This window comes from Molothrus aeneus, chromosome Z, assembly GCF_037042795.1.
Source record: "Molothrus aeneus isolate 106 chromosome Z, BPBGC_Maene_1.0, whole genome shotgun sequence".
Classification (NCBI taxonomy): domain Eukaryota; kingdom Metazoa; phylum Chordata; class Aves; order Passeriformes; family Icteridae; genus Molothrus; species Molothrus aeneus.
The window spans coordinates 66,018,156-66,043,505 of NC_089680.1; the positions used below are offsets into that span (position 1 = coordinate 66,018,156).

At 34.1% G+C, this 25,350-nt stretch overlaps 1 protein-coding gene across 1 annotated transcript in view; it reads right to left on the bottom strand.

The window, feature by feature from the left end:
- Positions 1–25,350, bottom strand: part of FBXL17 (F-box and leucine rich repeat protein 17) — a 271,635-nt gene that overhangs the window by 174,659 nt on the left and 71,626 nt on the right. The window contains exons 5-6 of the mRNA XM_066569489.1: positions 12,427–12,534; positions 3,915–4,045 (exon numbers count right to left, since the gene is read on the bottom strand). Of these exons, the coding sequence (XP_066425586.1) occupies positions 3,915–4,045; positions 12,427–12,534 (239 nt within the window). The remainder of the gene's footprint in view (positions 1–3,914; positions 4,046–12,426; positions 12,535–25,350) is intronic.

Sequence of the window (25,350 nt, forward strand, 5' to 3'; positions counted from 1 at the left end):
CAAGTCACATCCATAACTTGCTCTCAACAACATCCTGATGCTCTGCAAATCTTAGCTATCGAAGTCACCCACAAGCTACCTGCTCTCGAAGTCACCCACAACGTGTGTAATAAATTATATGAAAAAATGCAGCTCTCTTGAGACATTATTACAAGAACATGTAGCACCACCTACAGAGGAAGAACCAAAGTTCTTAAACGGTTGGGAAAATATTGTCCTTTCACTGTAAAACTAATTGATAATTTTGTATTGCAGGTGGAATCTTACCCTGGGTGACTGGAAGTGCCATGGCACAAAAAAGTCTCATTGTACCTGTAAATGAAGTTCCTTGCCTTATCTGCATTATTCTCTTCTTTCTAAGAAGAAAGATAGATACAGTAGGGGCTGGCAAACATCCTCTACACAAATATTATACAAATATAAAGAAATATTTTAGTAAGATGATAACTGAAGCAAGTAGAAACACTCTTAAGATTTCACAGTCACTGCATAGCTTTTATATGTCTGTCCCTAAGTGAATTATGTAACACAGATGTTAAAGTGAATTGCAACTCTCAGTCCACAGTGATGAGATTCGCAAAATAATGTTAGACTGTCTGCTGTTTGTCTCCTGATCATTATGGATATAATAAATAGCAGATGTTCCTCAAACTATTAAAAAATCCATATACCTCTGAAAATTTTGCCAGCACATCATACTACATTTCCTGAATCCTTCAGGATTTGTTCCCACAAAACATTTATTTCTAGATGTTCTGGTTTTACTTCATCAACTGAAATTCAAAGGAACAAGGGCAGTGACCATAAAAACAACTTCAAGGTGATAAGGTTACTGAAAGCAAGCTTCAGAGTATATTATTCACCTCACCATGTACAAAGAACTCAATCCTTTGCAATTGCAAAGACTTGATGTAATCTACTCATGATGCATATGAAAAGAATTTGCAAGCTTGGCTTTGTTCATATTTGAAAGAAGTAGGATTTTTTCTATAACAAATATAACCAATCTGAAAAATAGCATATGAAGCTTTTGAATGAGCTTTTTCCTTCATTTTAAAACTAATGTCAAGAGTATCTCAACTGAACATATTTTTTGTCTTAGGTAAATTATTTTTTTTTATTGTCCCACATAAGATTTTTAGATGCATATGTCGAAAAAAAAAATAGCTCTAATCAAAACACAGAAACAACGGTCTTCATCAATTCTTGCATATGCAGAAGAATCACAGCAACAAAAATCTTAGCAAATGCCTGCCAAGTAGGCACTGAAAATTATAGTTATTATACTATATATAACTATATACTATATAGTTATATACTAATATACTCTGAAAATTTAAGTTATTTAAGAAGAAATGTAATGATCACAGGATTAACTCTAACACCATGTCACAAGCAAGACAGGACTATAAGTGTTCTAGAATTATACTCTTGCTTGTGGAAAGAATTTTAATGGATTTCTGGAAACAATCGTGAAATCTGAAAGTAAGTTTTAAAACCAGTGACTTATTTCTGCCAAGCCATAATCAACTGCCTTTAAGAGCTACTTAGCTCTTGTAAGTTAAACTGATGTTTTAAAAGCTTTCTAGTTTTCTTTCACACTCAATATTATGCACAAAAAATGGAGCAAAACAGTTTTCCAAGGCTTTAAAGAAGCCTCAGCCCTCAGTTCTGCAAAGTGAGCAGAACACTGTCCTTTTAAGTTTGAAAAGATCTGGAATACAAGTCCTATGCAGTTGGATATCACAAGTAAACCTGCTTGATAATGGGGTGGGGAGTAGGGGAGAGGTGGAACTAATATTTATTTTAAAACAGGAATTGGGAAAAATGTTAGACTGCTACTATCTAATATGCACTGGAAAGGTATCAAGAGACTCAAGAGACAGAATCTCCTCTGACATTCCCTCTGACTAGGAGCCACCCAATGGCATTAAAAAAAAAAAAAGTGTTAAGCTTAAATAATTGACTAATTTACTTAACTTAAACTAATTTGCATTTTAACCCAAGCACCTGAACAGTCCTGTGAGCTTTTGAAAGCTCACCTTTATTCTCAAAGTGGGTACACTCAAAATTTTTATTCAAATAAAGTCATGCAGTTGTATCATGTTCCTTTTATATAATTTTCCATTATTCTCAACTGAGCTTTTAGGAAGAGTAAAGCAATCAACTTTACTCAGTTCAGCCTAGCATTTGGAGCTTCATGCCACTTTCAGAATAGGAAAAATTTCTGAATTGTCAAATAACTGCTTCAGATCTACAGGCATTAATTATTTTCTAAATTCTCTCTTTTTTTTAACTAGAAGATAATTCAAATTTACAAACTTTAATTGTTATATTAAGTACTAACAAGTACAATTAGAAAAAACATGAAATGGAAAACCTTAAGAAGCAAAAATAAACAACTAGAAGTTACATACAGAAGCAGATTATCTATCACTCCCTGAAAGGGCTTCCTTGTCTTGCTAAGATTCACAATTCTTATAATTCATTCTCAGTGTGAAGTTTTAGAGTAATATGCATAGAATTAAAATATATACTTATTTTTATAGTAATTCTAATAAAGGATTTTCAAGAACAGTTTGACAGCAGTTCAGATCAAACTTAGCAGACTGCCGTACTCAAAACATCCAAGCAGATGGATATATGTTTCTAAGTACTTTAATTAAAACCTGAAAACTGCCTGGTTTTCTAATTTGAATTTTTATTCTTATTACTTTTTCTAGTTTATCCTGGAATTTTCCAGTCACCTCATTCCACATGTGAAAATAAGGCCCTACAGACAGAAAGATGAGGCAACTAAATCCTTTCAAAACCAATGAAGTTTCATCAACGGTCTGACCTAAACAAACAAATCCAAAAAATGGTCTTAAGGACTAAAAGAAGTTATGGCAAAAGTTACTGGTACTTCCTAGTGAACACAATGCAATTTTATTACTTTTAGAATACTACACTTTCACCAAAGTCTGAGCTCACCTACACATCAGTACACCTTAATGATTTTTGAAAACCTTGAAAGCATACCTTATTACGAAAACCAAAAAGTAATCATGGGAAAGAAGTACAATTGCTAGAATACATTATTCTGGTTTATATGAAACTGTTTTAGAACCCCTTTCTGTTATAAGTGTCTTTTTCCTTTTGCTTAAAGCAGCAGTTATAATGAAATAGTAAGGCAGAAGTAATTAAAAATATTCTTTCCTTTGTACTGTCAGGCACTGACTTTGCTCAATTTTTTGTTTAAAAAAAAATTGCTCACTTTTAAAATTCTCATTTTTCATCTGATCTGTGATATAACTATACATAATCTTTGTCCACATACTTGATGTTGAAATAGATAAATTGATCAAAAGATCAGAATACAGCAGGATAGGAGGTATTCTGGTCAAAAGGAAAAGGCTAGTTTATAACCGTGTCATTCTTCCATTTTGATTCTGAAGTTCTTTGCAAAAAAAAAATCAAAACCAGCCAAACAACCTTGTTGCTTTCTAAAAATACAAGAATTCCACTTATTAATTCACAGGCAGTTTATTCTTACATATATAGTCAAATGTATGCTTCACTGTTTTAGTGCATATAAATTTATCTAAATCCTGGACACCTATTGAATTGAGTCAGTTCAATAGCAATTGAACATTTCACTCTTTGTACAGAGCACATTCTCCAGAAATCTGCCTTAAACAAATTAGTCCTGCCATCTGGTCACAACTAAACTATTCTCCGTTGTAGAAATAGGCAAACACACCACAAAATAGGTGTCTGGATGATTTACCCAAAACAAGCAAGAACAAGCACTCAGCAAACATTATTTGCTTTAATCAATGTCCTCCAACCCCCAAGCCATAAGGAATTATTCTCAACTAACAGAACCAGTTAAATTTGCATTACACTGCTTTTGGATGCCATAATGAAGTTACCTGTCATTAATGATCCAGTTCAGACACAGATTGAGAGAATTAAGGTTTTTGCATCTCTTTACTATTTCCATCACGGTTTCATTGTCCAGTTCTGTGATATGACGTAGGTCCAAGCTTGAAAGATTTCTTAGCTATTGAGACAAATATGAGAGAAAGAAACAATCTGAAATTCATTCACATACATAACTGTTGAAAAAACTGTTAATTTTTTTGGAAGTTACACAATATATGCAAGCTAGTCATGAAAGATGTGATTACTATATCTTTTACAAAAAGCAAACATACCAGAGATATTCACAGAATTCAGCTTGAGCAAAGTTGTGATTCAGGCACCCAGTTAGTACATAAAATCCAGACATTCTCACTCAAGGTGTCATACAACCTACAATAAGGGCCTCCTCCTCGTAAATACATGGAGTTTAAGATACCGAGGTAAAATATCAACTCACTTAGCCATAGGAAAAATAAGGCATGGAAGGAAGTGAGACAGCATGTTTGTGCTTAGATTCAAATGAATGCAATTATCAACTCCAGAGTATAAGGCTTTCAAAGTAAACAAATAATACAAACTCCCTGGAAAATACAGTATTTATACTGTAGTCTCATCTGCACAGTTATCAATAATAGATTGGATATTCTAAACAACAAAATTTGGAGTCACAAAACAATATGATTAGGAGTTATGCACTAATTAAACTGACTTATTCCTAGTGTTAATCATTCCCGTGTCTTTCAAAACCAAACCCTTTTACAACTTTTATCAGTTATGGATGCAAAAAAAAAATTTTTACAGACTTCTCCAGTATCACTTTAGTCATAATAACCTCCAAGTACTGTTTGCTTTTTAAGCTGTCTGAAATAATCTCTGTTATACTCTGGAAAAATAATTGCATTAGGCAATATTGACACTTTAATTAAATTTACTTTCCCTGTAAGAGAGAAAAAATGATCCTCATCAGTGATTTAAGTCACTAATGATTTGATTAGGTAAAGACATCCAACTGAGATCACAAAATTGGTCCACTTCAGTAGTTAATTATTAAGTCAATGTATTTAGGACAAGTGGGTAGGGGGAGAGGTGGCAGCCTGGGGTGAGAAGAAAAGAAGAAAGAGAAAAGGACTTCAAATGTAGGTAGCCTTCCACATAAAGTGAAGTTTTGTTCTTTAAGTTTTTAACAGGCTCCAAAAAAAGCTGAAGATAAACTACATGCCATTCCCAAAAATTCTGCAAAACAAGCATAATATCAAGAACCCTCACCTCTGAGGAACATCTGTAGGGTACATCTACAGAATCTAGGACAATAATATTTCTAATATTATGATACTACCATAGGTATCACTGTGGAGGTAACTTGCTGTATTGCCACTAAAATTCTGAAATAAACTTTGTGTATTAGGGAGCAGAGCATATAGTGATTGATACTGTGTTGGCAAAAGAGACACCTTTTACAAGCTCTGTCTATTTTAATTTCATACACACTGCACCAGCATCAAGTTTATCTTCTATGTGCCAAAAAATGGCTCATAACCAATTTCTCTTTTTTTCCTGCATAAATTACAAGAAGAGGAATCTTTCAGCAACTGTAAATTTCCCCACCTTCATAAAGCTATTCATACTAGATATTTCAGCCTTTAAACCATGCAGGCAATAATGTGGTCTATGCCTGTAACATATAAAATACACCTGCTGGACAATTCAACAATATATTCTATGACATTAAACGACTAAGGAGACTTAAAAGACAAGTAGAAAATCCTCCCACTTAAGAAAACCCCAATCTTTCTTTCTCAACAACATTCTTCTTATGAGAAGATGATGATACTGGTGATTATTTTGCCATTATTATTACTTACAGACTAAAACATACAAATATACACTAAAGTATCAATGCATGGAAAGGGGCCAGTGCTCCTTTAAAAATGCCTAAAAACTGTGTCTTCAAATTAGGTAAGAGGTAACAACCATATATTATCTACCTCAATGATCCATTGATGAATGCAGCAGAAAGCATTTGTGATTTCCCAGGAAAAAAAAATTGGCATTGCATAGCTGGAATCAAAAACTAAACTGACTTCCTAGAATCCCTGTCTACTAAATTAATAGGGTTTTCAAGGTAGATTTTTGTTCCTTACCCTCACAGGAGAATGATCATTCCCTCATTGCTTCTTTCCTTCACACTAGTAATAGTCTATCTAATATTATATTCAGTATAGAGTAACTCAACCATCACTTGTCTCTTTTACTGTCACATTCCTTCATTTTAAACACCTGACCTACTTGACAGGTTAATTCTTCTTTTTCTCAGGCACAACATACTCAATGAAGAAAACCTTTGCGTCTTAGAAGTTTGAAGAGACTGTTTCAGATTGATACATACTCAATATAACATAGTCTCTACAACCTCAGAATTGCCATTACAGAAGTGTCAATGGCTTTCAAGACCTGCAGAACTGAATACACACTTGCTTTTGAGACAATTTTGGATCAATCTGAATACGACAGTGAAAAGAAGACCTCCCTGCCTACTTAGGAGGTATCAACATCCCATTACTGGTCAGTGAATTGCAATAAATGTGTATGTAATAATTTTTCATTAAAAGTATATACACCTTAACAACAAATTTCATACTTATATATTACCTGAGAAGTAATTTTAGGGGAGAAGTGCTACAATCACTACTATGAAGAAATTGGAAGAGAAAAACACTAACCCTCACAGTTAAAAGTAGTATGATATTAAAAAGAAAAACCCAACTTCTCCAAAGTAGACAATTAAAAAACAGATGCTAGACTCCACAGTGCATTCATAAATTCTGATATTAAAATAGTGTACCTTTAAACAGTATTTTTTCAAGAGCAAGAGTATATTCTGTAACTTAAATAATCAATCTTAGAGAATTAGGATGCATAACACTTTTCCTTTTGTGTTTTTTTTTAACCAAACTTGTTTTGTTCATGCAGCAACACCATTTTACTGAGCAATTTCAGGGCCCTTCTTCTGCAGATATCCAAGCTTTTCTTGAAATCTTAATTTTATAGCTTTGCAAATAAGCATGCATGAGCAGAATTTAAACTTTGAACTCAGCTACCTCAGTTAAAATGTTTTAACAGAAAAAGAAATATTTAATGTGACAAAACACACAAGTAGGCAGAGGGCTTAAAATATGAAACAGAAAATAGCAGAATTTTTAAAAAACAGCAACACTTAAACTAATTTTGTATGATACTTATAAACACATTCTTGTTGAAATTACTGATTATCACTTACACAAAAGTAATGACATTATTACTTTTGGATCTCAGATATTTTAAAATATGCTAAAACCTTTGGGGTTTTTAAACACTTTGGTTGGTTGCCTTAAATGAAATTTTATGCCAAATGATAAATTTGAAGATTCAGAGTTTATCATACTGTTTGTGTGCCTGAATGTCATGCAATTAATAAGATTTCTATCTTGACTACTGAAACTTGGAATACTAAAATATGTGTAGTGCTTTAGGTGATAGAAAATTACTATTACCATTGGGATCATAGGTAATTTAAGGGTGGGTGTATCAACTCCTGTGAATATTTAGATGTTATTGTATAGAAATTGCTATTATAATGGGTGCACAATTTTTTTCCCATTGCATGCTTCCCTAATTCCTGTAGAGATATGCTGCCCTAAAAAGCATAGAAGAGAACACAACTATAGAATCATTTAGGTTGGAAAAGAACTTTAAACCTCAGTCCAATTGAAACCTATAACTGACAAGTCCACCGCTAAACAATTCATGTAAGATTAATCCTCTTCAGTATGACAGCCAAATAATTTCAGAAGGAAAGTCCTTATAAGGACTTAATGAGCTTTAAACTCAGATCTTTTGCTAATTAAGCTTACTTTTCTTGGCACTCTGTGTATACATGCCTTCAGGAAATAAACTGGTCTCTGATTTAAGTCTCCAAAAGCAAATGTATGACTGCAGGAAATGAAAAACAGCTACATGAAAAAAAAAACTGTAAACCATATTCTTTGGCTTGTAATATCAATAGAATCTATGAACTATTTTTTAAAAAGTCACTCATATTCATTAATTTTTACTGAAGAGCTGCGATAACTGAACTACACAATTCAGATATACTGTGATCCTAGAATAGTAATCATACACGGCCTAAAGATTTGGAAAATTATTGAATAATTACAAAGGAGACCATTTTCCCAAAGACTGATCAAAATGTTTTGCATATTAATAAGTTTTAATTTCAATTCTTAGGTACTGTGAAACATTGAGGTTCCATTGCTTAAGTAACAAACAAGCAATCAAAAACTCTGTTGGAAGGACAAAGATTTAATTACCTCTAGGGGAGGGACTTGCACACACATATAAACTGCACATATAGTATCTGTGTTACAAGACTCATTTCCAGTTTATAAACGATGAAAGTTGCTGTAGAATTCCATTTTTACTGATTCATAGTTTACGTCTTCATGTTATTTACTGTCAAGTACTTCTAATAAATTTTTTTGGGGCAGTAGAGGGGAACTGAAAGTTTCCCAGATCCAACACTTTCAACCATGCAGTCTTCTCTGCAATGTCTTTTTCACTTCATTGAAAGAAATGGCAGTTGGGTAAAACCATGTAATTCTTCAAAAGAGGAGGAAGAACTTCTTAAGAGGGACACATTTAACTTCATTCAACAAAATCATCAGGTTCAGTTTGACAAGATGAAAAAATGTTCACTTACACAGCACCATATCAGTTAAAAGTTTCAAGCCAACACTCATGAAGAATGTCCCAGAATCACTGCATTCAAAAACCCTCGCTTAATGCCTTTTTCCTGTCATTGAAAGACTAATATTTAAAAGGGCACATTACTAAAGGCAAATAGATTGAAATAAATCATATTTCATCTTATGAAATCCAGCTTATTATACAAATTGATTAAGATACTGTTTTCTCCGTACCTAGCCAAAGAACAGCAATCATGCCCTTAGGCAGGAAGCTTAATGATTTTAAGATCAGAATGTATGCTGAAATACTACCATAAAAAGAGCAAAAAGCAAAACACCTGGTGTCAAAACAAATCATTTACTAGAAAGAAACCATACATTATCCCAGTTCAGAAAGGCTCTTGTAAAATCAGTCCCGTCATGTGTAGATTATCATTATGTATCTGTCACACTGATGATTTCTACACCGAATGAGCCCAAAAATTTGCTCCATAAATCTAAATTTTGATTGACTTCATACTGACCACCAACTCAGACACAGGTATCACTAAGTCAGATGGGACATGGGTAACTATTATGAGATGACGAAGTGAAGATCACATGATTCCAAAAACAGTTCTTAGATTAATTGTCTTCATGCATTGGTGATTAGCAGAATAAGTTAGAAATTTTTTTCTGTCGAGGTTCTGTACAAGGATTCATACATAAACAGATATCTGTAACCAAAATTTCCAGACAGTCTGTCAGAAATACATGGTGTAGAAGCACAGAGTATATTGCTACAAAGCTATTACCCTTGCATATATACCAGGAACCAAAGGAAGAAGCCAAGGAAGTGGCTTGGTAATAAAATTATATCTAGATGTCAAGATTTGCTGATGCCAGCTGTACAAAGTCTATTAAAAACGCAACAATTAAACTGCTGAGAAGCAATTACCACAACAGGGGAGGAAAATGCCACTGCTCTTGAGGTCAAAGCTGTAACACTACAAAATCACTACGGCACTAGAAAGAATACAAAGTTTCTTATTCCCACACAGTTAAATGATTACCCTTCTGGCTGCTCTGTGCTCAACACAATCACCTAATGTGCACAGGCACTTTTCATATTTGTCTTGATCTTCACACTTACAGGAAAAGCAAAGATAAAAATAACCAGGGATAAACTCTTGAGAGACAAAGATGTATGGATGGGAGAAAGAGTGCAAACAAGAAAAAAATTATACACAGAAAACTAATTAAATAATAAAAGATAAAACAAGAAAACAGTAAGTGGAGATGTGGTGGAAACAGAAGATAAACTAAAACACTATACATGTTCTTCCCGCCTCCACAGAAACGACACAGATAAGTGTTGGACTAAATACTCTGATGTCATGGAGGAGGTCATTCACTTCCTTTGTAACAATTTTTGACACGTTAAAACTAAAGGAAAATGAAACACATTCAGGTCATCAGAATGAACAACTGGTTTCAATTGAGAGTCTAACAGTGAATTGCATATAAACACACTCCTTTTTTCCCTTTCTTTCTGTGTATGTACATGAAGTGCCTCTCATCTTACCCAATAATCATTATTTATCAGTATTTTTTTCAGTTTATAATGACTTCAAGGAAAAAAGGCACCAACGTGATGACATGGTCTTGTTCAAAAAGCAAATTTTTTCTGACTGTCATTGTATTCAGTACAAAAAAGAGTGAAAAATAAACCCTGAATGTTTCTCCCTTTTCTTAAGTATACAAGACTTTCTCTTCCATACCCCACAATTAGCTATTAAAAAAGCTCTGCAACACAGCAGCACTGTAACTTAGAATTTTTCAAGTGGCAGTACTTTTAAAGTAAGCTAACATTACTAGGGGGAAAATACAGTAATAATAAACTAAATTTTTATACATCCATCAGCCCCAAAGCAATTCCACAACCAAGGCCACTGCTGTTATCTCCAGTTTGCGCACAGGAAGCAGGACAGAAGGCAACTAGCTCTGCACAGCCTGGAGGAACACACTCACAGGCCACAGAGAGCAAACTCTAGTAACTTCAGACTGGAATTACTACTAAATGGTTATGAAACACCAGGTAAGTACTCAAAACCAACCACAAATGGTTGGAACAAAAAATTATGTCATCAACAGATGAATTCTGGGAAAGACAGATGCAGCAGATAATGTTACTACTTGCTACAGGTCTTTCTAAAATGCCTGTCCCCATTTTTCTTACAAACCCCCTTTAAGTATTGAAAGGTTGCAGCAAGATCTCCCTTGAGCCCTCTCCAGGTTAAGCAATCCCTGACGTTCAGTATTATCACATCACCGTCTCTGCAGTATTCACAGCCTACAAAAGTTGTACAGATACAGCTTGAGGGAAGGAAACAGAAATACCTAAATCTCAAGTCCCAACATGCAGCAATTACTTACAAAGTAATTACATACTAAAAGTCTAAGCACCCTCTTAGACATTTCTGAAGGACTATGCTCAATGGGGTCGCTCCAATGTAAAGAAGGATTTCTAATAATTTATTATTATTAAACACGTGAAAATCAGAAACACATTAATAAAAAGTCAAGCTCTTGACTCTTCTTCCATCTAATAAATGTGATTATAAAGCCATTTTGTTGAAGGATAAGACATCTAACATTTATTAAATACTCAATAAATCTAGGTCAGAATAATGCAGCAATCAAAACATGTAGCTGAGGAGTGATCTTAGTGGAAATTTCCCACCAAGCCTTGGACTATATACCCTGTCTATGCAAAATGTCTAAATTTTGTACCTCCTATATTTATGTTGTATATATAAACATAACCTATAGTTATATATAGGTAGTTTTTATATGATATGAAAATATTTGTATCATTTCTTTCTCCAACAGACTTGCACACCTTTTACTCATCACTTCAATATACAGTGATTTCAAAATTCCATCCTTTGAGGTTGTATAACTTTGCCATACAAATTAATTTCCCTGGCTTATTTCTTTTTGCATGTGTTCCAAATGTTTTCAATTCTTCAGTATCTTCAGCTAAGCAGCTCTAAAGTTATGAAACTAATTTACCGATATGCTGAATGGTTCTGTATAACAATAGGAGACCTTTACAGCTGCATCAAGAAAGCCTTTGCTTTCACCAGTCACACTCCATTTTTATTAAATATGCTCTCTACTTCCTACCTCAAGATCTCTTTAACTATTTCCATGTCTGCATGATCCCTGGATTTACTTTCAGTTACAAATTTTAATTAGATGGTGTTTGTTCACCACATTCAAGTCATCCATTTTATTGAAAACTTAAATCACTTTCTGCAGATTCATTCAAGTAAACTTTCCCATGCATCACTCACTCCTCTTATGCAAAAGAAAAAGGAAAGAAAATAAAATGTCATGTATAAGCATGTCATACTATCTGTGTCAAATAAGAAGATGAATATAGTCAAAGTGTAGGTACACAGGGGGTACACTTCTGCAACCAGAGGTCTGTCTAAATCTCTTGCAATTAGAATTTTGTGTTTTAAAATGGAATTTTGTTTTGCTTGCAATGGAATCAGCTGCAATTACATATTTTAAAGAGTTTTGACCTGAACATCACTGTTACTTGTGAGAAAATGTATAGTCCCATAAATATATTTTTGGTAAAGTGTTTTTATACAGTGAAATCCAAATAATGCTAAGTTCACTCACTAAATCATGTTTCTGTCCATATCAGTGCTATAAATCATACACATAATCTTATCCTGGCTGACACCTATGACATGGCTGTAGTCCAAAACACTAGTGACTAGCAGAAAGTAGTTATGATACTTACATTGGTAAGGTGAATGACTCCTTTTGAAGTTACAGAACAGCCCATGAAACCAACATACTGCAGCTCAGGGCAATGTTCAGCAAAAGCTTTCACCGACTGATCTGTCACCTACAGAAAAGATAAACAGGTAACAGTTGAAAAGGTGATATAACCACATACTTAACACAGCTTAAGAAATTGCTACACAACATTGGCTCATTTAGACTTTTAGTATTACTATTACCACTACCATTATTTTTTTCAAGAGTTTGAGAGAGATTATTGGGTTTTCACAGTTATGCATGGACATATATACATGAAAATTAGGAAAAAAAAATATTTTTGGCAGAAGGCAGAGAAAAGAAACACAAGGCAAGAGATGATAGCCACAAATTCAGATCTTACTGTCATCCTATTTATGTGCAAATAACCCAAGAGACAATTCTATTCACTATTTCATAAATTATATACAAAAATGAAAATATAACAAATTAGTTATTGTCATCCCGTAGATTCATACCATACCCATCATTGACTTTCCAAAGAATTTGAATTGTGTGCTACCTTGAATTTATATGCCTTGCCTTGTATTTCTTTTTAACTAAAACACAGCACCTGAATATTTCAACTTAAAAGTAATATTACATCTGTTTCTCACATGAGTCTAGGTAATCTCATGGCAATATAGCACTGTTGCTATATTGTCAGACAAATGGAGATGTTATCTAGTTTATTATTGAGATTTATTTATTTATACAACTATTTTTCATCTACAATTAAGTTTGTTTCATAAAATTTAATAACTATAAAACACAATCTATTGTGTAAATACATTGCTTTGTAAGTGGACTAAATGATCAAAAGTAACTTTGTGAAGAATGTAATACTAACATAAGTACACTTATGATGACATCTACACACCTTCCTTTAAACAAGTAAGGTTTGTTTTCTTTTTGTTTTCTTTTTTTTTTTTTCTTCTGAGAAGTATATATTCCCAGTGCAAATGGCAGTAATGAAAAACCATATACTAACTGTGGGAAAAAGCCTGTATTTTTCCGGCTACATGGCTCAGGAATGTCTCACAACATTCAGAGTTTCTATGGATGCCTTCCTGTTCCCACAGAACCAAAAAGCAAAACAAGTTTTGAAAGATGTAGTGCACAGCTGAGCCTCAGGTGAATTCATATAGGAACACCATTCCTCCTGTGCTTTGGATCACCATCACCCAGAGTTCCAACTTGCCCAAGATGTCACATTCCTGCACCCTGGCAGCATATGGTGACCTTGGCGAGGACTCTGGCAGAACAACTTTTGAAAAGATAACCCAGAGATATGGGTGGGTATATAGGCATATAGGCCCATTACCTCATAAAAGCTGTATTGCTTTAGGTTTACTGAAAATTGTTAGAGACCTAGTGCAGTTCTCTCAAAGAAACAATTTCTCAGTGAGCAGAGATTTTTACTGCTGCACATCTGCCAAATAAAAGGCAAGCCTTTTAGATTGTGTATTTAGAACCCAATTAGACTGAAAACAGGCCAAAGGGAAAGGAAAAAGGGTTAGCTGAACAGATTCAATCACAAATTGGGTAGTAATCATGGGGTATCTGCAGAGACCCATGTCTCAGGTTTGCCTGCTTGAACAAAAGCAAACCACTATGGCAAGAAATTTCTTCTCTGATTTGATCTGACACAGCCTTACATTTTTACTTTTGCCCACTCCTCTCAACTAAGGACAGCCACATCAACTATTACTTTTTTTGAGATATTGATTACCAAGAACCTGTGACAAATACTATCACAAGTCAAAGGCTTAGAAATTTGCAGTACTTATGATGCTACCAGAACCAAACCAGGGCTGGGGAAAAAAAAAGTCTATCTCCTACAGAAAATAAATTAAAACTCTGATTTAGCTAATAATTTTAGAGAAGGACTCTATTACAATCTTAGTCTACCCTCCCTACAGAAGATTCAAGTGTAATTCTCTGTTGCAGACAGCTTTGTCCTACCTATCAAGAAAATATAGTAATGAAAAATCAGTAGCATAAATGCCTAATATCACAAATTCATTACAGAGCTTAAAACTTCAATCTACACATAATTTCTTAATTATAGCTAACATTTAGGTGCATGAAGACTTTGAAAAAATGACATTTTGAATGCAAATAATAAAATTACTATGTCTTAAAATACCTACTTTCCATACTACAGTGTTTTGTGTAATCTAAACAATACCTGTGGAAAAATAGTTTTAATAAAATTAATAGCAGAAGATTGTGACCATTTATACTAAACAGTTTACAGATCAGCAGTGAACCTTTTCAGTGCTTTTTAAATATGCAGCATTTTTTTAATCAGAAAGAGATTCTTCATTACCTCTGTATGTCTCATGATTTTCCAGTCAAAACAAGTGTGATATAACCTGATTATGCCTTACAATTACTGTGGTAGTTCAAACACATATTTTGCTACTGCAAACAACTTGTTCTTAAATCTTGACTTATAAATAAAAAAAGCAATGTTTCTGTCATTTGTTGTCAGACAATAAAACTCCACTATCTGGAGAAGATTACTTCAACTTTTATTGGGAAACACTGTAAAAATTGTTTCAATCAATTGTACCTTCCTCTCAGCATCCTTTGTTATACCAGTATCTAGGAATTCATTACTTCTTTTTCAGATCCTATGTCATTTATAGCAATTGATTTTTTTTAACAACATGCTTCCCATTTAGACAGCCTGTAATGAAGACCACTTGATATTCCATTTGGTTAAACACTTTAAATATGACTCCACTTTCCTATGATTGAATTAGCTGGGAAAGAATATACATATATGTACTTCTATATTTACACACACACACACACACTTGCAATTTCATTAAATGGCTTCTCCTAAGATGAATGTAAGAGACTATGCATGGAAACATCAGATCAAAATACCTGTAATTCTAAACATCTGCTAAAAGGTTAAAAGGTAAAATTTATATTACACCTTTTTGCTCTTCTTTTTTTGCAGGGTTCGGGGAAAAGAAGATTATGTAGTGATTTGGAATTTATTTCAAACTTACGTATAAACTGGTAGTTAAATAAAATTACCTAGTTTTCATTTAGAACAACAGACAACTAAATCCTAACAGTCCTTATTTATATATGGCTCAAAACCATAATGATACAATGTTGGTATGCTTAAGGTTTGGTTGGTTTTGGGTTTTTTTTCATTAGATCTATTTGCATCAAGGAAAACAAAAAGTAGGTAAAGTTCAGCCATATCTGAAAGGGTGATCAGACATTGGGATGGGCTTCCCAGGAAGGTGGTGGAGTCCCTTTTCTTAAAGGTGTTTAAAGGAAGACTGGACATGGCACTCAGTGCTGACTAACAAAATGTTTGGTGAAAGCTTGGACTTAGTTACCCCAAAAATTTTTCCAACTCAACTCATTCTGTGATCTGTGATACAGAAGCAACAAAGTTCAAGAACACTTCTAAGACTGGAAACATCTCTTCTTCTGCTTAACTAGGCTTTCTTCTTATTCATCATCTGCAGCATCCAGCACCAACAGTTTCTATACAGACTTAAAGTTCTGTACTAACTCCCAACACGCAGACTGGGTCACTCCTGGGTCACTAGGTTTCTATCAGAAGTAGTTCCAGAAATAGTAACCTCTTTTACCATATGAATCTGTTGTATACTTGTAAGAGATCATCTATTCAGCAGAACAAAAGAAAAATAAGTGAGCGATGAAGAAAGAAAAAAAAGCATGGAAAATTAGCAGTGATATGTATGCAATGATTATGCACCTTAACGTTGCCTCTTTGTTATGCAATGTGTAGCTGTATGCTAAATCTTCACTACTCAAGAGATAGAACAGGTACATAAAATGTGTATTATAAATATGGCTTCTGTGAACTAACAAATTTTTAAACAACTGACATTCTGATGTATTATACAAACTGATTAGACTAGCATAATCTAAAACTAGATTACCATAAAAAAACCCTGCAGTTCTACAGAAATGACTCTTGTCAACAAAGACAGAAATTCACACACAATTCTATTATAGATCACAGTACTGTTCTTCCAAGAATCTTTAGTAATTGGATTGTCTAGTCGACCTTCACTGACTTTCATTCATCGTGTCTTGCTTCATGTTAGACTTGCTTTGAAAAAGTAATATAGGATGATGAGGACAGATTTATAAGTTATGCACTAAAGCATTGTGAATGGGAAATACGCTGGTCTGGAACTAATGGCACAGATTTTGCTCCTATCAAGAAGATCTATGATAAGTGAGATATGATTTAATCATTTTCTTTTTATGTATTGCAACCTATTATATATGAATTCCAGTTCTGCATTGTTTTACAGAAATTCAATATTTTGCCTACTCTGAATTAGATTTTTAAGTATTAGTTTATTTTACATTCTATTCAATAAATCAAAGTGCAAAAAGGAAAAAACAGAGATGATAATTCAAAAAGAAAGACTGAGATGCAACAATAACAGCCACTCAAATTCCAACTAAAAAGCCTCACAGTTAATGAACACCTACAGAACCTAAAACAGAAGTAACTGCAAAAAAATATAGGAATATAAAAATCAACTGTCACAGAACAAATACACTGTTCTCTTATTTAAACAGGTGCACTACTTACTGTCTGTAAGTAGTTCTCAATATGCAATTTTTTCCATGCAATATACATAAATAAAAGTTGCAAAAACATTCCTAAGAAGAATAAACTTTGCTAGAGTAAAAATACGCTATCATGTAAATATAGAAGAGTCATGAAGCTAAGTATTCACTACACAAGGCAATACTAATGGTAGAATAAACGCTTTTTCTCCCAATTCCTTACTCCATAAATTTTTTCTCCATTTTGGTTGGACGCCAGCTTAAGCAAACTTTATTTGAAGTTTGAAAAGAAAGAAAGAAAAAAAGAAAGAAAAAGAAGAGCCAAAAAAAGAAAAAGAGCCAAAAAAAAAAAAAAAGAGCCAAAGAAAGAAAAAAGAGCCAGGGAGAACTTAATAAAATTCAGTTTTATGTCTGAAAAGAGATTAAGTTTGTAAAAATCTCATCTGCCAATTCAGTCCTCGAACTTTCTTGCCTTACCTCTGCATTGTTATCTGCTACAGATTGAGGCCCACGTGCCACCCACTCTGAAGCCCGCCTGGCATGAAGCAGATGGCTACACCATCCAAGACAGTGTTTAAGGTCTCACATGCTCAATGTGCATTTCCCTGGTCTGTCTCCCTGGAAATCATTGTGTGCCACAACCTACAATGATGTGCAGTTAGCTGGTATAGTTTTGGTTTAACTCTTTTTTACCAAGACTTCTAGAATACATAAATTTCAAAAGATTCAGGCAAACCACACAAAGCAAAAGCATTTACAAGGGACTAATTCAGATCACAGGTAAATTCAACTAAATTTGCAACTATGCAATACATACAAAAAATAAATATAAAGCAAAAAGATTGCTGATATACAAAAATGTCTGTATGCTGTAAACTGAGGCATTCAGGCTACCACTGTTCTACTACCAGGAAAGAAATTAGATATCATTACATGAACATCTTTAAAAAAAAATCACAGTAAGGAAGTAGTTTTGAGAGAAGATGCTTTACAACACGTGTGTGCTCACATAGGTACTTCATACTTAGCTTAATATTTGCCTTACTATCTCTAAATTTATCAGATGATGCCTCTTTCCCACAAAGGGAAAGATTACTTTGCCTCTCTTTTGACTAACACTTTCAAAACTATGTTTTAGGGTAAAAAGAGGTCAAAAGGAAGGTAAAAAGAAAGATCAAAGTATTAAAGTAGAATACTATTAAATTTTACACAGCTAATCTAAAGCATATATCTAAAAATATTTAAAATTATACATATCTTCCTAGTCCCGTGAGTAGGAAATTACAAGTAAATTCCGTTATAATTTAACCACATTTAAATTTAAGTAAAAATTCCATTTCCTTTTTAAATTACTTTTCACAGGAAGATGCAATACTTTAAGTATTTGCTATGAGATTTAGTCCTAAGAATCCACCAAACAAACCAGGGCACTCATTAGAATCAGTTCCTAACAATATTTTAATAATATAATTTCTTAGGAATAAATTATATTATTAAATTGACCATAAATATAAACTCATTTTAAATTAATAGTTATTCAGCACAAACTTATCTTAGAAATACACACAAATAAAGACTGCTATATAGAAATATAGGGCTCTTTTGCCATAACTCCCTCAGAAAACAAAAGGCAGAAATTGTGGAAAATGAAGTTTATGTTCCGAAGATTTATTTAAAATTTCAACTAGAAAGGACTTCTCCTATTCAAGAGGACTGATACACTGCCTGCTTTCCCCAAGCATCAACTTCAACTATATTTGTCATAAAAGCTGTGACAAAGTAATTATTATTGGCAAACATGCATTTAATTCATGACCCCATATTGCAATTACAGAACACTGACAAAAATAAGGCATGGATAATCTGTCATCACACTCAAGTTCTTAGGACACCGAAATTTCATTAGTGAACAGCAGAAGGCAAGGCTCATCTTAACTAACTGCCAGAATGTATTTCTTCACCTTCAGTAAATTCAACAATTTGCTTAATCAAAACAGAAATTCAACAACTTCCAGCTTTAAGCACCAGTAGTACTACCAATTTCTATGAGCACTTAAAAGCGCAATATAAATATTTCTATTCCTGCATCTTTGAAGGAAACTAACTGAAAAGGAAATTATGTCCATTTCTTAGTGTATACTTGTAATGATTCAGTTAGATCTTCAATCTTTTCACAATCTTGATTTATAACTTTGAGACGTTCCTTTTCATTAGAAAAAAGATCTTTTTACAGAACAAATGTATAGTCTTTCATAAAATAAAATATTACACTATTAACTGAAAGGGATTCATTAATCCATCACATAAGTGAATTTTTACAAACAAGTTAAAAACAAAATTTCTTTGTAAGTAAACTTAAGTTTTAGATGTCCTGTGTACCCCTGCTATACCTCAGACCTCATGAGAATATATACTCACTCTGAGGCATTTTGTAACAATTCACTACCCCAGCTTCACATTTGATGGGAAGGGAAGAGTGAAGAGAATGGAATTGCTGCACTTGCCCTCACCCTTTTGCAGCACTCCAGGAGTTAGTATCACTAATGTGCCCATGATACAAGAGGAGAAGACAGACTAGAGTGTAAGGACTGAAGAGTTGTAAGGAGCATTTTACATTACGTTTACCAGCTGGCCTCACCACCTACATAATGGTAACATCAACTAATTTAAAACACTTCAAGTATGAAAACAATCCCAAAATTTTGCAGTATACTTAATTCAATACTCAGGGGAATCATAATTTTATAAGGTACCTTTTTAGAACGCATCTGGATTTACAAAGTTTCTCCCTGGTTTCTAAAAGGATTGAACAACTGGCTTTCAAGACCAGTGCTCCTGTTTTATCTTGGTAATAGTGAAAGGGTATACAAATCATTCCTAATTACTCCAACATGATTTTCAGATAAAGAACTCTAAGTACCCTAAGTACTTTTAAAGGCCACACAAAATATTTCTTCCATTTCTGTGGCACAGAGTATCACTTTTTAATCTTATTTTCTTTTTGTTACTGATGACACTAGGCATCAAAAAGGTTCTTTTCTGGTCTATTTTGTCCTGCAAATTATTTAGTACTAAACAAAACAACATACTTGGAACATATACAGTTTAAAATACTAAATAACTGTAGACAACCATTATCTTCAAATCAGTTTAAATATCTGGATTAGAAAACAAATCTAAATTCTCAATATAAATTACCGATGATTCCCATTATCTCACAATTTTACTAAGTGCAGTTTACATGCATTTGTATTAAAGAAGATAATCAGCACACCCTAATTTATTTGTTGAAAAATGCAAATAAAATTGTAAAAGCAATTCTTCATCTTATAAAATACTCCCATTAAAAGAGAAAATTTATTATCAAAATGTGTTTACGCTGGACTTAGAAAACACTGCTTCCAAAACTAAACAGGTTTCACCAAACAGCATGTATCATAACCTGATAACCTACAAAATGTAGACAATTAAAATAAAAAATTAAAATAAATTATAAAATAATTTTTAAAAATTAAAATTAAAAAATTTTAAAAAAATAAAGTACCAATGCATTATGAAATTTTTAACAAGGGTCACACACCAGGAATACTCTACATTTTCAAATGGTTATAGGAAAACTGGATGTTTCTCAGCATATTCTTTAAGCAGAAGAATGCATGATAATTTCTAAACATTAAAATAATATTCCCCTTTGCTTTTACAATACTCAATCAAACAGACTAATGTGTCCACATGCTAAGAAATACATATAAAGTATTTTTATTTTGTACCATTCTGAATACAAAAGAAGAAAAAATTTCCATGTAACCACACAATAGGTCCATGGTTCAGTGGTCTAGTAGCTTAGTATTTCCTCCTTGTCTAAGAAGTGTATGAATAAAATATTTATTCTCTCAGGGACAAAAGATGACTTTGCATTATCTTCACTTTTAATGCTTCCAGAGCTATAGAGGCATATTTCCTATTCCATATTATGAGTTAAAAAAACCCTCTTAAAACCCCAGTTTATTCAACAGCTTTACTGTTCACCCTAACAGAATAATCTCATTACCACCTGAAACATTTTTAAAAGAAAGTAATTTTTATTTTCACTTTCTTTGTGCAATTTCAACTTATACATTCCCATTAAATTCATTTACTCAGGCAAATATATCTGTTTACCACAACTTCAAGGCTTTTAAAGTGGCTGGAAATTTATTTTACAGTCACATTCATGTAACAAGTGTTTTATGCTCATACTGTTTCCCTTGTAAAATGGCCTCACAAGATCATGGTTAATGTTCATAAATAGGAACAATAGGTCTTGGTAATGAAAACTACTAAATACTATTATGTCTGCATCCTTTTGGTTAACTCCAAGATCATTCACAGAAAAAAACATTTCATTTGCCTTGTTACTCTGACGACTTTCTGAAGACCTCCTAGATACTTAAATAAACCCTTTAATTTTCCTGGTCAAGAACCTGAAAAATCCATATCCCTTTCATTAAAAACACAATCACCTCCTTAGCAGAAGTTTGTTTTGTCATCACATCTCTCTCATAGGTAAAACTTATCTATCATTCTTATAGTGTTTTTATTTCATATGATAAACTTAAATACCAACTTAGACAACACTCTCACTGCTATCATACAATACCAACTCAAAAAACAATTGCTTCTGACAAATTCTCACATATTAAAGCTTTTGTTCATTACAAAGAAACAGAATAGTATGAAGCACTATAACTCCCTCTTTACCCAAAGTAACTATAAGCATCACTGTGGTGTGGTATGCTACAGGGATAAATATTTTTCACATAGTTCACTAGGTATAAGTTTTCTCAGTGAAACAAAGTGTTAAATAAAGTGCTGCAAGCCAAAGCACTAATATAAGAGTGATGTATCTATAACCAGATCCCTTCATTTACCCAATATAATCATATTCCTAGTATGCAATTCATTAAAGTTTGTGACATCTACATAACATTAATATACATATGATAGTGGTACCAGAGCCACTGTAACCTGAGGCTAACACACACACAGGCAGCAAATACCTGGTACTTAGGCCTACAAAACCACCATCAATTTTAAGAGTAAAAACAGGTTTGGTGCGTTGGCATCAAATGTTTATTTTAGGAATTAGTAAATACAACTGAAAATGTAATCTTATAATAAAATAGTTTGCGCTGGAAGGGACCTCTAAGATTACCTACAACTCTCCTGCCGTGAGCAGGAAGACCCTGCCCTAGTTCAGACAGAAAAGTGTCCCAAGCAACCTGACCCTGAACACTTCCAGGGATGGAAGAACCACAACTTCTCCAGCCAGCTGTTGCCAGTGACTCACCACCCTCACAGTCCAGAATTTCTTCCTAATTTCTGATCTAAACCTACTCTCAAGTTTGAGTCCTTTGGCTTTTGCCCAGTCACACTATGCTCTTGTGAACAGTCTCTCTCCATCTTTCCTTAGAGCTCTGTTCAGTACTGGAAGGCCACAATTAGGTCAGCCCAAAGCCTTCTCTTCATTAGGCCAAACAACCCCATTCTCTCAGCTTTCCCTCATAGCAGAGGTGCTCCATCCCCCTGATCACCTTGGTGCCTCCTCTGGACTCTCTCCAGCAGCTCCATGTCCTTCCTGTGCTGGGACCCCAGGGCTGGAGGCAGCTCTGCAGGTGGGGTCTCAGCAGAGCGGGGCAGAGGGGCAGAATCCCCTCCCTGCCCTGCTGCCCAGGGGCTCTGGGTGCAGCCCAGGACACACTTGGCTCTCTGGGCTGGGAGTGCCCATGGCTGGCTCATGTCCAGCTCTCACCCACAGCACCCCCAAGTCCTTCTGGGCAGGGCTGCTCTCGATCTGTTCCTGCCCAGCCTGGGCTGGCACCAGGGATTGCCCTGACCCAGGTGCAGCACCTGAGCCTGGCCTTGTTAAACCTCATGGGATTCCCATGGGCCACTGCTCGAGCTTGTCCAGGTCCCTCTGGATGGCATCTGTCCCTCAGGAGTGTCAGCTGCACCACTCAGCTTGGTGTCATCTGCAGATTTGATGAGTGTGCATTCAATCCCCTCAAGATGTCATTGATGAAGATATTAAATAACACTGGTCCCTGTACCCTGTCCCCTGGGAGACATGTCTTGTCACAGATGCCCATTAGGACTCTAAGACATTCATCACTACCCCCTGGATGAGACATGCAGCCAGTTCCTTACCCATTTAACAGCCCACTCATCAAATCCATCTCTCTGGAATTTGAACTGAGAAGCATGTTTTAGGGGAATTGTGTCAAAGTCTTTACAGAATTCAGATAAGTGACATCTGTAACCCCTCACCTGTCCAATGATGTAGTCACTTCAACAGAGAAGGCCACCGGGTTGGTTATTTTAAAACAATGTGACCATTTCCTCTTATAAAGTTAAGACGCTTGCAACATTTGGTAGAACTAGAGAGTTACAAAATCTTACTCAAATCTCTTCTTCGGAGTTTCATGGGTACCATGTAATTGTAATGAGTGAGGAAACTCTTGTAGCTGTTGAAAATATAAGGAAATACATACATACAGGTAAGGTGATGCATACACAGTACAGTCTATATCACAACCCGCAGTGAAGATATCTTCACAACTGCATCTGTTTTTCAAACAACTAACCATGTTTTATTTTTCAAGTTTCACACTAGCCATACACAATGGAAATACAGTATGACATCATGAAGCTGATATAATTAGCTGCAATATTTACCGAAGTCTGCCACCAGCAGTTATCTAGATTGCTATTGCAGAAACTGAAAGTTGGCAAAAACACCACAAAGTTTCTATACAATCTAGCCTCTAGATATCTCCATCCTATGGCACCCCACAATTTACAGATTCATCTCCTCTTCCTCTTTCACAAGCATAGAAGGACAAGATTTCCCCAAATTTTCCACTACAGCCACAAGTAACAAATTTTGCCTGCCCCATGCACCAATACAAATTTCATAGAGGGAACTGTTCAGTTCTGATTATGTGGACTCTAGTTGAATCATATGGTCACCATTTTTTACAAATCATAAGAAAAATGCACATGTAAAGGCAGGAGGAAGGAAAAAGTCTTAAGCTGCTTATGCTCTTCAAACTGAAGCACAGAATTAAGAAGCTGTTTAATCATCAACCGGTCTCCCATGTCACACAGGAAACAAGAGAAGAAATAAAACAATGTCATTTCCTGCATATTGTAATAAATAGAAGTTAACATGAAGACAGAAGAACTATGACTACAACTACATAGGTCTAAGAAAATATACTATAATTATAAAGTTTCTTATCTTTCAATAACTGAAAAAATATTATATAATTTACATAAAACATATATAATATTACTGAAAAATACTACATTAATCAAAATAATATCTAAACCCCAGCATTTTATAGCTCACAAAAAAAATCATTTAATGGATCTATTCACTGGGATACCACAAGAATTTTTTAAAATAGTTATATCTTGCTCAAAAACCTTTGCATATTAGTCTCCCTGGGTAGTACACATTATTTAATATGAGCCATTATTTTTAAAACAAATGAGAAAACAAATCACAGAATGTCACTCAAATTTCAGATACAAATACTGTTACTGGCTGACACTATTTCATTCTGTCTCTTCAAGACAATAGAGAATTTAGCAAATTTAACCAGCTCTGCAGTTTGCCTCTTGATATTGTAAGCTGTTAAAACAAAATTACATTCTCACTATGGAAAGTCCTTCTAAAAAGAAAAAAGTGCAGGAAAAAACGATTTCTTACAATATAGGTTAATGGGCATGGTATTATACTATTATTACTGGCTAACAGACAAGCTATTAGGTATTAAGTACCCATGTTTATTCATCCTGTTGCAAGTACTAGACGTCTTCATGTATCATTAATGAAAAATATGTAATATTCCATACTATTCTAGCATACAAAACAAATAAAGTCAGAGTCCAAATCCTAACTGGAGGGGACTTTTTTTTAAAACATCATGCAAAAGAATCACAATTTCAGATGCCCTTGGGAAGTGTAGTCAGTGTACAATCAGTGAAAATGAGAAATACTGCACAGAAGTGAAAATTGGTTTGATTTGATTTATATATGGTCTTAACAAAACAGACATCACACTAAACAGAAATTCTTGATAATAAGAAACAACATAAAGAGGTTTTTTTCTTCACAATTTTTTTTACTTAGTGAACTGCATGTGTTACCAATAAACCTCTGTTACATTAGTCTCATCAAGCAGGAGACAGACATACTCTATCAATCTCATGCAGAATCAGCTTTAAGGCATGAATAGTTAAAAACCTGAAATGCATCAGACATGATGAAAAG